General features: G+C 48.3%; 1 protein-coding gene across 16 annotated transcripts in view; it reads left to right on the top strand.

Moving 5' to 3' along the window:
* The window catches only part of SPIDR (scaffold protein involved in DNA repair), a 512,165-nt gene that overhangs the window by 495,840 nt on the left and 3,448 nt on the right, over positions 1–12,877 (top strand). For 14 of the 16 annotated variants that reach the window (XM_078352483.1, XM_078352487.1, XM_078352485.1 and 11 more), the window contains 3 exons: positions 7,120–7,213; positions 8,498–8,612; positions 8,976–9,029. In XM_078352483.1, the coding sequence (XP_078208609.1) occupies positions 7,120–7,213; positions 8,498–8,612; positions 8,976–9,029 (263 nt within the window). Of the gene's footprint in view, positions 1–1,218; positions 1,321–4,003; positions 7,214–8,497; positions 8,613–8,975; positions 9,030–12,877 lie in introns of all 16 variants that reach the window. The other 2 variants (XR_008477199.2, XR_013527828.1) reach the window with 2 other exon arrangements.

The raw sequence follows: 12,877 nt of genomic DNA, 5'->3' as shown, positions 1-12,877 counted from the left end.
GTGCCACAGAGGTGCACACAGAGGCAGACACTCCCCTGTAGTTCCTGTGGCAGTAGGCCACAGGATCCAATGGCAGGATTCTTTTTTTTCCCCTCAACTTTTACGCTGAGGGAAATTTGCTCTAGGTGGTCAGATGCAGCCTCCTGTGACAGTGCAGCAACCTCCCTGTTGGGCATTAGCTGTGGTGACAGCAGCTGGGAACACTGATGAGGCTGAGCCATCCTTAGGCCCCACCTCACTCAAACTGAACCTTCATATGGGTGGTAAGAACTAAATATGTGTAGTGTAATCAGTAGGCACATAAAGCTCTGTTCCTGATAGCAAATTTAGGTGTTCCAGAGATCTTCAGTTGAGACCCTTAAGCAGCTAAGCACTGGCAGGAGAGCAGCACAAGATGCCATTCCTAACACTTGGCTGCTGCCTTCAGATCTCTGTGGGCTTTGCTGAGTGTAACACCTTTCTAAAATGAGAGAGACACTGGAGCACATGCTCTCCTGGCACCCTCCTTAATCAAAAACAGCTGCACAGGTCCAAGCCCCGTGTCCATGTGCAGACACATTGAAGGACTCCAGAGACTGGCTTCCCTGTGTCCAGTCCACCCAAGCCACATTGCAAAGCTTGCAGCCAGGATCCGTGTTTTTATTCCAAGGTTTGAGTGGACAGTAAGAGTGGAGGTGTGCTCTATTAAAGCTCCGTGCTTGCCTCCGAGTGCAGTAGAGAGGGCATCATATCAGTCACATACAGAGACCCTCATATGCATTTGTCCTTTTCTCAGTCAGCACTCTTCCCAACCCTAAGCAAAGAAGCAAGGTTTCTAAAAAGGGGAGGAAAACAAACTCCAGTTGGTTCATGTATTTTGCATGTATTAAGATGAAAAGGGGTGTTTTATTTTCTGTGCCCTCATTTTATAAGTTGGTGGGATCAACATTTCTGACTAAGCCAGTCGTATTTGACACGTTTTCCTTTCTCAAATTCACTTAAGAAATAGCTTAAACTACTTATTTTGGCTCTTTTGTCCTTTCTTCTGTACCTCATTAGAGGAAAGAGCTCCTTCGTGTTTCATTTGCCCACACGGGCTCTAGTCAGAAGATGCATTACTACCCTCATGGTTTAAGTAAGCTTCCTTTCATTCGCTGTACTTTGCTAAAATTTTATTTTATAAAGTGTAAACCACAGTGGGGCATTCAAACATTACTGATAAACTTTGTTTTCTTCTAGAGAAATACTGAAGAATGGAAATATGGTCTTGGCCAGGAATGGCAGGATTCTTTTTTTTCCCCTCAACTTTTAAGTTCCGGGGTACATGTGCAGGATGTGCAGGTTTGTTAAATACGTAAACATGTGCCATGGTGGTTTGCTGCACAGATCAACCCATCACCGAGGTATTAGGCCCAGCACCCATTAGCTGTTCTTCTTGATGCTCTCCCTTCCCCCACCCAGGGCTCCTTTTTAATAAAAGTTGGAAACCCTCACAGGTCCTCCTTGTGAGAGAGCTGTGGGTAAAGGCTGAGGTGAGGTGGTGAGCAGGAAGGCAGTGGGTTTTGGGGGAGTTGGCCCACAGGGCACAGAGACAGCACTGAACACAGGCACCATTGGTTTGCCAATGAGAAGTTCTAGGCCTCTCACATCAGTTAATAAATGTCCTAGGAAACCAAAGTCACTTTAGTGGCCTGAGCAGGAAGGAGGCATCCCTGCCATCCTAAGCTTCATGGAAAAGATATAAGCACCAGTTGTTACATCTGGGCAGTCTCCTTACGGCCAGCATTGCCAGCAGCAGGGGATTTGCCTTCTCCAAGCAGCTACAGCTGGCCCAGGCACTGGGCTAACATGGGAGGGTGCCCTAGGAGCCAAGCTGGAGGGACCAGGGGCTCCCACCCCTGGGAAAGCCAAGGGAGCCAGGGTCTCAATGCTCCTCACACCCAGGTAAGCCAGGGATCCCACATCTCCCAGAATCAACCCATACTCAAGGAACCTGATGCTCTTTACATTTAGGCGAGCCAGGGCTCCTGTGCACCCCAACACCCAGGGGAGCCAGCATTCCCTGTTTGTGTTGTACAGTTCTGTTGGTTTTGACAGATGTATGATACTGTGTACTACCGTTACCATTACTGTATCATTCAGAACAACTCCACCACCCTAAAAACCCTGTGCCTGGCTCTTCATCCCTCCCTCACCACTAACCACTGGCAACCACTCATCTTTGTACTGTCCCTGGAGTTTGGCCTTCTCCGGAATGTCACATAGTTGGAATCATACAGTATGCAACCTTTTCAGATTACCTTATTTCACTTAGCAATATGCATTTAAGGTTCCTCCACATCTTTTCATTGCTTGGTATCTCATTTCTTTTTAGCACTCAGTAGTATTCCATCGCATGGACATGCCACAGTTTTCTGGTTTGCTTCCAAGTTTTGGCAACTATGAATAAGGCTGCTATAAACGTGTGGGCAGGTTTTTGTGTGAACGTGCGTTTTTAACTTATGTGGGTAAATACTAAGAAGTACGATTGTGATCATGTTTAGTTTTGGAAGTAACTGCTCAACTGTCTTCCAAAGTTGGCTGTATCATTTTGCATCCCCACCAGCAATGAATAAGAACTCCTCTTGATCTACATCCTCACCAGCATTTGTTGTTACCAATGTTTTGTATTTTTGCCATTCTCATAGGTGTGTAGTAGTATCTCATTGTGGCTTTAATTTGCAATTCCTTGGTGACGTATGACATTGAGCATCTTTTCATATGGTTCCTCTTTGATGATTTGTCTGTTCAAATCATTTGCCTATTTTTTAATTGGGTTGTTCATTTTCTTATTGTTGAGTTTTAAAAGTTAACAGTCCTTGATCAGATGTATTTTTGAAAATATTTTTCCCAGCTCATGGCTTGTCTTTTCATACTTATTATTTTTTTTTTTTTTTGAGATGGTGTCTCACTCGGTCACCCAGGCTGGAGTGCCATGGTGTGATTTTGGCTCACTACAACCTCTGCCCCCCGGGTTCAAGCAGTTCTCCTGCCTCAGCCTCTCAAGTAGCTGGATTACAGGCACCCACCACCACACCAGGCTAAGTTTTATATTTTTAGTACAGAAAGGGTTTCCCTTATGTTGGCCAGGCTGGTCTTGAACCCCTGACCTCAGGTAATCCACCCACCTCGGCCTCCCAAAGTGCTGGTATTACAGGCATGAGGCACCATATCTGGCCCTTTTTATACTCTTAATAGTCTTTTTGCAAACCATAAGTTTTAATTTCAATGAAGTCCCACATCAGTTCTTTCTTTCATGAATTGCACTTTTAGTGTTACATGTAAAAACTCATTATCAAACCCATGGTCATCTAGATTTTCTCCTGTTTTCTTTCTAGTTTTGTGTTTTACATTTAAGTCTGTGATCCATTTTGAGCTAATTTTTGTAAAAGATGTGAGATCTATGTCTAGATTCATTTTTTGCATGTGGAAATAATCTAGTTGTTCTGGCACCATTTGTTGAAAAGACTGTTCTTCCTCCATTGAAATGTCTTTGTTCTTTTTTTTTTTTTTTTTTGAGATGGAGTCTTGCTCTGTCACCCAGGCTGGAGTACAATGGCACAGTCTGGCTCACTGCAACCTCCGCCTCCCAGGTTCAAGCAATTCTTCTGCCAAAGCCTACCAAGTAGCTGGGGTTACAGGTGCACACCACCATACCCGGCTAATTTTTGTATTTTTAGTAGAGACGGGGTTTCACTATATTGGACAGGCTGGTCTCGAACACCTGACCTTGTGATCTGCCTGCCTCTGCCTCCCAAAGTGCTGGGATTACAGGCGTGAGCCACCACACCTGGCCTGTCTTTGTTCCTTTGTCAAAACTCAGGTGACTATATTTACAAGGATCTATGCTGTGTTCCCTTGATCTGTTTGTTCTTTGGGGTACCAGTACCCTGTCTCAATTATTGCAACTTTTAAGTCTCGAAGTCGGGTACTGTCAGTTTTCCAACTTTGTTCTTGTCCTTCAATATTGTTTTGGCTATTCTAGGTCATTTTGCCTCTCCATATAAACTTCGGAATCAACTTGTTGATATCCGCAAAACAACTTGATGGGATTTTGATTGGAGTTTGCAATACACTTTATAGCCACTTTCAAATAACACTGTCCTGCTTCACAGGTAATACGGGTACCTCATCTCAAGAGTGTTCCCAATCCTTTTCTTTCTTTCCCATCCCATGTAACTGCTGTTACGCATCTCAGTTACTCAAAAGGTGTAATCATTGATTACATTATTAGTATTTAAATAAATGATTATCTTTTCTATCACTTTAGAATTCGATATGTACAAGATTTTATTTCACCTTCATTTATTCCTTCTCTAATATTCTTCCTTTCTTTATATAGATCCCCATTTTTAACATTTCATTTTCCTCATATGTTGCCATTTTCATGTAGCATTCCCTGTGGGCCTCTTCTGCCTCCAGGCCTGCTCCACAGCTGCCCTGCAGGCCCACATGTAGGGCTCAGGATTTGTAAACAGACTTATCACAGAGGCAGGGCCAAGTGCTGCCAGATCCACTCATGAGAACCAGTCAACTGGGCATTAAGAGAAAACAAAGCCCCAGCTGCAAAATAGCAGAGATTATCCAAGCCTCACCGACAGGCATGTCCATAGCAAGGTAGCAGCTAGGCAGTGACCTGCACTTATGCAGTCCTTAGCTTGCACACCGGCCAGCCACGGGCCTGCCCAACTCCATCAAATCCATCCAAGGCTGGAGCCCTCACTGCTCTTTGACAATAGCAGTTGTCCCCATCTCAGCACCTCAGCCTTGATCTGCTCCTCCCTGCCCTGGCCCGGAAGGTCTCAGTGATGACATGTTCCCTGCATGGCTCCAAGGGGACTCCTTCACATCTGCAGAGAGTTGGTGCTAGGGCTTGGGCCGCTGTCATCAGCAGCTGAACCAGCTGAGCTTCTGAACATTTTCTCTGAGCAGAGCTTGAAAAGACCCTGAACATACTCTGAGCATGGAGCACTCACTTACTGAGAGCTGGCAGCATCCCTCTGTCCATCCAAGCCTCAGTGACAGGGTGAATGGGAGGCGCTCACTCCTTGCTGGAGTCACAAGGCCTCCTCATCTCTGTGCTCCCTGAATGGCAGCTCTGGGATGTGTGGAAACATTTTTCTGCTGTGTCTTCTGGGGTGAAATCGTTTTGTAGCACTGCTTTCCCTCCTTCACACTGCTCACCCCCTCTCTATCCACCACTCACTAGCGATGGGACCTGGCACAGGGCTGCGGGAAGGGATGCAGCAAGCTCACATCTCTGTGGAAGGTGGGGCAAAGTCCTGTCTAAAACCAGGTTCTAGCCTCTAAAGAGAAGACTTGTGAGCCCTGACTTCTTTCCATCTGGAGATAAGGAGGAAGAGGGCACAGCAGAGTTCAAGTTACTGAAGAAATGTGTGCACCAGGTTGTGGTGAACGCCAGACCCACCCATCCTGAGGACCCTTTGAAAGGACCTTTTTAAAAAGATATGTTTGTAACTAAGCGATACACCTTTCCCAAACCTAATTGCAAGACATTTCTGCACGTAAGACAAGCAACAACTTAATGGCAAACTGCTGGCAAGCTCATGAGTGTGGTGTCCTCAACCCTGATGTAAACTATCTTTTTCTTTATTTAGGGTTGCCAGAAAAGATTTCCAATGGCTTATGGACCTCAGATGAAATGCATTTCCTCAACTCTTGCCTTGTTCTCTAATTGGAAGGAAATTGCTTAATCCCACATAACGTAAATGCTATTAACACCCATGGATATCCTAGGATAAAAGGGAACTTTGGCTGGTAGCAGTCATTTACCAAGCACCGGGTAAACCAGGCAGTGGGCCTGTGCTGGGCCTGCAGGCCCTGGGCGGGAGCCAGGTGGTGCGGGGCGTGCTCTGGGGCTTAGGGAAGCGGCCACTCCGTTTTCCCTTTGTACCTCCTCCTGCGCCTGCCTGTTGTGAATTAGTCAACACTGTGTTCCGGCTCCATTATGAGCCTTTATTGACTTTGCTTTTCATCCCTTTGACTCACTTTGACAATGTCATTAGCCTTTTCAAAATCAAGATCTATTATTTTCATTTTTTAAAAGTAAGTCAAGTATGCATTGCATGAATGCACTTTAATGAACCAAGCTACTCATTCTCATACCTCTGCTTTATCCTCTAAAGATAAATTTCTCCTAACGCTTATTCTAGTGTGGAATGAAATTTTTTTGCTCCAAGAGTGGAAAGGAAGACCCTTCTATTTTTCTAGAAACTTCCTTTTACTTTTTCTTCAAACATCTAATTTCACCACTTTTCAACAAGGATGTCTGATTTGCCGCTCTCTCTAGATGATATTACAATGCTTCACATCCAGGAAAATCAAACCATCTCAATCCCCAGCAAGCACGAGCAAGCTCACCCAGCCTCACCCTGGCCATGCTGTGCACAGTCGGCCAAGGCCCCATGTGGCCTGCACTGGCTGGCTGGCGGACCCCCTCACTCCCTTCCTCAGGAAGCCTTCCGTGACCCTCTGGGAAGCCCAGGGGTGTCTCTGACACACGTCTCAGATGTCTTTCATTTGTCAATTTATTTCATTTTTTGTGGGGGGGGAGAAGGTGGGGGACAGGGTCTTCCCTATCTCCCAGGCTGGAGTGCAGTGGCATAGTCACAGCTCAGACACTCATTACTGTGTTAAGGAGTCTATATACTATGATTATGCTACAGAAAAAGCACAGACCTAAGTATGCCATATGGGGAATGTTTGAGGGACTGTGACAGGGCACCTCAGAGGAGTATCGGTAAGACAGCATAGTCTTCCAGCAACCAGAAAGGAGGACGAGACAGCACACAGGCGGCTCCGCTGTGGCGATCTAACTATGCACCTGGAGAAAGAGCCCAATGAAAAGACTTCGGTTAGGCGGTAATATGCGGGCAAGTTTTAAAACCTACTTTTTATTGTCATCATTTTTCTTTGTACAATAAATGGAAATTATAAAAACTTAGGAGCATTTATATAAACTCACAAGTAAGGGAAAAAAAAATCATGAGGCCCCTCATGTTGTCATCTGCACGTGGAGGAGCAGAGGAACCGGAGAGGCAGGAGCACCTCTGAGGTGGGCTTTTCTTCCCTTGGGTCTAGGCACTGTGGTTGGCGTGGACGAGAGCACTGCTTTCTCATGGCCTGTGTGTGACTGGTGTGGCAACGGGAGATTGGAACAGAGGCCGGAAGACAGGTAAAGGGACAGGACTGTCCTGAAAACTCTGGAACCCAAAGGGCACAGCAGCAACCCAGCCCCAGAGCCTGGGCCTTGCTGCCTCAGGTGACTCCCCCGAGAGCTCAAGGGGCAACCTCTGCCTCTGCTGAGCGGCAAGGGAAGAGGCTCCTGGAGCCAATGGGTTTTCCTTACTGAGATTTCTGCTGCTTCTTGCACTGCTCCTGTTATGAGATAATAGTGCTGGGTTTTGTCCCCACCTTCTTTATTATCAGTCAGGAGAATAAAGAAAAACTGGACAAACATGAATAAGTGAGACAAACTTGGTAACTGTACAGCTTGGCCTTTGTGAAATGTGCAGTTACAGAGACCAGGTTTACAGTGAGCAGCTGCTGGACAGATGTCCCTTCCTGCCCCACTGTGCTGCCCTCCCTCAGGGTCTGGGCCAGTGTCAGTGCAGTTTGCCCCTGTGGAGTCAACTGCTCCGGCCTCTCACGTGCAGTGTCATATGATAGAAAGAGACGGGCTCATTACTTTTCTGCTTCTTAATGGCCAGGTGCAGTGGCTCACACCTGTAATCCCAGCACTGTCAGAGACCGAGGCGGGTGGATCACTTAAGGTCAGGAGTTCGAGACCAGCCTGGCCAACACCGTGAAACCCCATCTCTACTATTAATTTTAAAAATACAAAAATTAGCTACGCATGGTGGCACACACCTATAGTCCCAGCTACTCAGGAGGCTGAAGTAGGAGAATTGCTTGAACCAGAGGGAGGGGGAGGTTGCAGTGAGCCGAGATCACGCCACTGCACTCCAACCTGGGTGACAGAGCAAGAACGGGACTCCATCTCAAAAAAAAAAAAAAAAATAGCAAAGAGCAGATGTCTCCTTGGTGCACCTCTGCTGGTGGCCTTACACAAGCCATCGCCAGGCCATGTGGAAGGGATAGGGGAGCACGTGTGCAGGCGTGCATGGTAGCACAGCGCAGTGGCCATGCTAGCATCTGAGAGCAGGCTTTCTCTCCCCGTCCAGGGGGCAGCCTGACCCCTGGCCTCCCTTCCTGGGAGGCTCCCTATCCCTCCTCTGCTACCCTCCTTGGCCTCCAGCCAGTGCTACTCAAAGATGATGTTCATCCCTTGGACAGGCTGAGTCCAGGCAGCTGCAGGCCTCTCTCAGAAACTTGATTCTGAGAGTAAAGCCCGTTTTCTATCTCAGCAGACACTCATGTTTAGGAAAATGTCTCCCACTGGAGCTTTCCTGACTTATGCCTCCCGGGGCGTGTCTTCCCTTGGCTTTTCATATACCAGAGGCGCCTTTTCCTGTGGGGACTGCTCCCGGGTGGTCACAGCTCCTGTTCTCAAGAGGCACCTGCAGGTCTTCCTGGACTGCCGCTCAAGACCCTGCTGCAGAGTGAAGGTCAAGGTAGGAGCCAGGCCAGAGCACGCACGCACGCACTCGTAGCTCACTCCAGCACAGCGAGGGTGAGGCTGAGCTGGAGCAGGTGCACGTCCTCCTGCACACCTGCAGAGGCGCTGGGACTTGGCTAGGATGGGTTGCATCTGGAGCTCCGTCTAGGTCCTAGGAGCTTCCCTGGGAAAGGTGGGAGGATGCCCCCTATTTGAACACAGTCTCTCCATGTTAAAACACGTTTGACCAAAGGCCGTGAGACTGAAGCTCTGAGACAGGTGGTTTGGATGTGACGTGTAAATTTTCGGGAGAGTGATTTCACTGGCGCACTGACTGCATTGGAGGGAGTCTAACCCAGCCCTGCTTCTGCCGTTGCAGCTGTCGCAGCGCAGCATTTCCTCCCTGCTGAGGTTTGCCGCCGGTGAGGATGGGGTAAGTCCAGGGGCCCACACTTGGTAGCCTACATGAGCAGCTCATCCCCAGAGGAACCCCCCACTCCCAAATGTGTTTTGTTACAACAGATCCCACAAGGAAGTGGTATAGATGCTCGAGTGAAAGGCAGATATGTCTCACCACTGCCATTCAGGCCAGTGGGATCCTTTCCTCTGTGGAAATGAGGTTATTTTAGATCAGCTGTGAGGTACATACAGGAATCTGTCCCCTGGCTTTTTTTTTTTTTTAAGAGTCTCACTCTGTGCCCAGGCTGGAGTGCAGTGGCGTGATCTCAGCTCACTAAAACCTCCACCTCACAGGTTCAAGTGATTCTCCTGTCTCAGCGTCCCAAATAGCTGAGACTACAGGTATGAGACACCACTCCTGGCTAATTTTTTATTTTTAGTGGAGACAGGGTTTCACCATGTTGGCCAGGCTGGTCTTGAACTCTTGACCTCAGGTGATCCTCCCGCATCAGCCTCCCAAAGTGATGAGATTACAGGCGTGAGCCACTGCACCCAGCCTGTCCCCCGCTTTGATTACAGCAACACAGTCTTGAGGCTGGAGTGCTACTGCCAAGGTGTCATGTTAATAGGATGGAATTCCCTGAGATGCTTTTTTTTTCTTTTTTTAAACACTGGGTATTCCAGACTCTAGATAACTGGTAATGTGACTGTCCAGCCCTGAGAGTCACCATGGTGACGCTTAGTAAAGTGGGGTGGCTCCTCCAAGAAAAGTCACCTAAATATATAATTGATGGACTGAAGAGTTTCTGCTGTGTGGAAATTGACCCTCATAAATGAAGCATCTGTCCTGGAGATGCCACCTCTGTCTTGTCAAAGCCATTTAAAAACACCACAAGTGGCTCATGGAATAGCCACGGAAGGGCGCTGGGGTCCAGCCACTCGGTGGCCCCTGAGCACAGCCCAAGTTCACAAGAGGCACCTGGAACCCAGGTGGGCTCCATATCCAGGGAGCTGACTTGGGCCACACTGGATGAGAGTGTGGTGACTGGGGAGGCCCATCATGCCTGGAGCTCTGTGGTCAGTCAGATAAGGGGTCTTTGTCTAATGGGTCCCCATGGCCAGACTCTAGCCAGAATTTTTTTATTTTCTTTTAGACAGTGTCTTACTCTGTCATGCAGGCTGGCGTACAGTGGCTCACCCATAAGCTCACAACAGGCTTGAACTCCTGGGTTCAAACTATTCTCCCACCTCAGCCTCCAAAGTATCCAGCCCGAATTTATGGTGACTCGACCCATCCTATGGAGACTCCTCCCTGCCTCATGACCCCTGCCACCCTCTCCCCCACTGCACCTCAGGAGGGGCCAGCAACCCTGGGAGGCAGAGCAGCAGTTTGTCCTCTCATGGAAAGCATGCCTGTCAGAGTTGGATTAAAGTGGAACATGGACAAGTCTATGAGCAGGATCTTTGGGGATCACAGGTGACTACACACTAGAATCACCTGCAAGCTCAAAAGAGCTTCTGCTCTTGGCCAGGTGCGGTGGCTCACGCCTGTAATCCCAGCACTTTGGGAGGCCGAGGCAAGTGGATCACCTGAGGTCAGGAGCTCGAGACCAGCCTGGCCAACATGGTGAAACCCCATTTCTACTAAAAATAGAATAAAATTAGCCAGGTATAGTGGCACACACCTGTAACTCTAGCTACTCAGGAGGCTGAGAATCACTGGAACCCAGGAGGCAGAGGTTGCAGTGAGCCGAGATCGTACCACACTCTGGCCTGGACGACAGAGCAAGACTCCATCTCAAAAAAAAAAAAAATTTCCGCTCCCTCCTGGCATAATGCCCACCAGCTTTAAAGCTCTTCAGTGATCCTGAGCCCCAGGTCGGACCCGTCCCCTGAACTGCTGCGCACAGGGATTGATGCTGAGGCAGGGCTGTGGAGGCTCAGCAGCAAGCGTTCCCCAGTGGTGCAAAAGTTGAGTCCTCAGCACAGGCCAGGAACTGAGCCTACCTTGTTCTCACATTTCCCCATTCAACTGTCCAATGTTCCAACAAGGTGGAGTCCACGTTTCCCTGCAGCGCCAAGGGCAAAGACGTCCCACAGAGGGAAAGTCTTTTTTTTTTTTTTTTTTTTTGAGACAGAGTTTCGCTCTTGTTACCCAGGCTGGAGTGCAATGGCGCGATCTCGGCTCACTGCAACCTCCACCTCCTGGGTTCAGGCAATTCTCCTGCCTCAGCCTCCCGAGTAGCTGGGATTACAGGTACGTGCCACCATGCCCAGCTAATTTTTTTTTTTTTTTTTGTATTTTTAGTAGAGACGGGGTTTCACCATGTTGACCAGGATAGTCTCGATCTCAACCTCGTGATCCACCTGCCTCGGCCTCCCAAAGTGCTGGGATTACAGGCTTGAGCCACCGCGCCCAGCCCAGGGAAAGTCACTGTTACCCCCAGAGTGAACACCTGCAGAGTTGGGAGCCAGCCCAAGGGGCATAATGAGGAACAGCATATGTGCTTTTCTGTCCTTGAGGGAGTTGAAGTGTATAACAGGCAACCGACCACACAGCAGTGCCTGTCAGCCAATTCCTTGTCTCCTTGTCTCAGTCCTGGAGGGAGGGAGGAAGAAAGGAGGAGGCAGTGCCCAGAAAGGGGGTAGCTGCCCACAGCTGACTGGGTAGAAGTTTCCAACTAGGGGGGTTTGAGCAGGTGGTAAAGATGGCAGATCTGGGTTTTCTAGGAACACAGCTTCATGGAGAATATTGGGAGAAAGCATTAGAAACACGCCTGTTTGAGCACACATAACAAAATGAACCGCAACTCACAACCTCAACGCATTCAACCAACAACACTTGGCCATGGCCACAGCTCCCAGCTGCTCCATCTGCTCAGAAGGGTGGGGCAGTGCTGTGGCAGCAGCTGCCTGCTGGTCCCTGCAGGCTTTTCAGGAGGGCACCCTGGTTGCCATCCAGGAAGCCTCCAGCAATGGATAGCGCTTGACACCCCTGCTGATCCACACCCTCTTTAGAGATGCAGAGACCAGGAACCCTGGTAGAAATCCTTCCTTCACTTGGTTTCCTTCTGGCTAAGGCGCTTGTTCCTCCTACACATTTCAGCTTGTCAACTAGAATATTCCCATAGATAAAAGCCCTGCTTATAAAGAGCTCAAATGTGTGTGTACATGAGTACACATGTATGCACATGTTTGTGACGTCTGTGTGCATCAGAGCACCTTTGCCCATTTGCCTGTGTATATGTGTCCACTTGAGTGTGCTGTTATGTACATATGCTTGACACGTGTACATGTGTGCATGTGTGTATGTATATGCATTGGTAGAGGGCCAGAGGGTGGCAGCAGCCCCAGTATCACCCTCTTGGGTGCTCTGGCTTCAGGGACAACGCCAGTGGGCTGTGGGTAAGTTCCAAGTCTGGAAGTAGACAATTTAGGAGGCTCTTTACCCCATGCCCAGCTCCACTCACAGTGGGTGATCAGGTCTTTACCACCGATCTGGAAAGAAGCTGATAGAAGATGGGTGCCAGGGGGGACTGGGCGGAGACATTAGCTGAGAGATACCCAGTATGGATTCTGTCAGTTTTCTGGGTGAGCATGCACATTCACCAAAATTCAGAGAATCAAATTGGGGCTTTCCACAAGAACCATAACTCTATTCCCTGGGGCAAACATGCTGTTTCAGTTAAGATGCATGAGTGTTAAGTTTTCTGCCTTTACTGTAATGTGGTCAGGCTGCAGATGTAAAAACAATATGATTGTCTGTAGCTGTGCATCTCATTTCTCAGTAGTAACATTATTGTGACATGGAACTTGAAGTGTGTTTCCTTAGCTTTTAGAAAAGGAAAAGTTTAAAGAACATATATAGTGATTTTTTAAAAG

Source organism: Callithrix jacchus, chromosome 16, assembly GCF_049354715.1.
Source record: "Callithrix jacchus isolate 240 chromosome 16, calJac240_pri, whole genome shotgun sequence".
In the NCBI taxonomy this organism is placed as follows: domain Eukaryota; kingdom Metazoa; phylum Chordata; class Mammalia; order Primates; family Cebidae; genus Callithrix; species Callithrix jacchus.
This window is presented reverse-complemented; position numbering and strand designations above follow the sequence as displayed.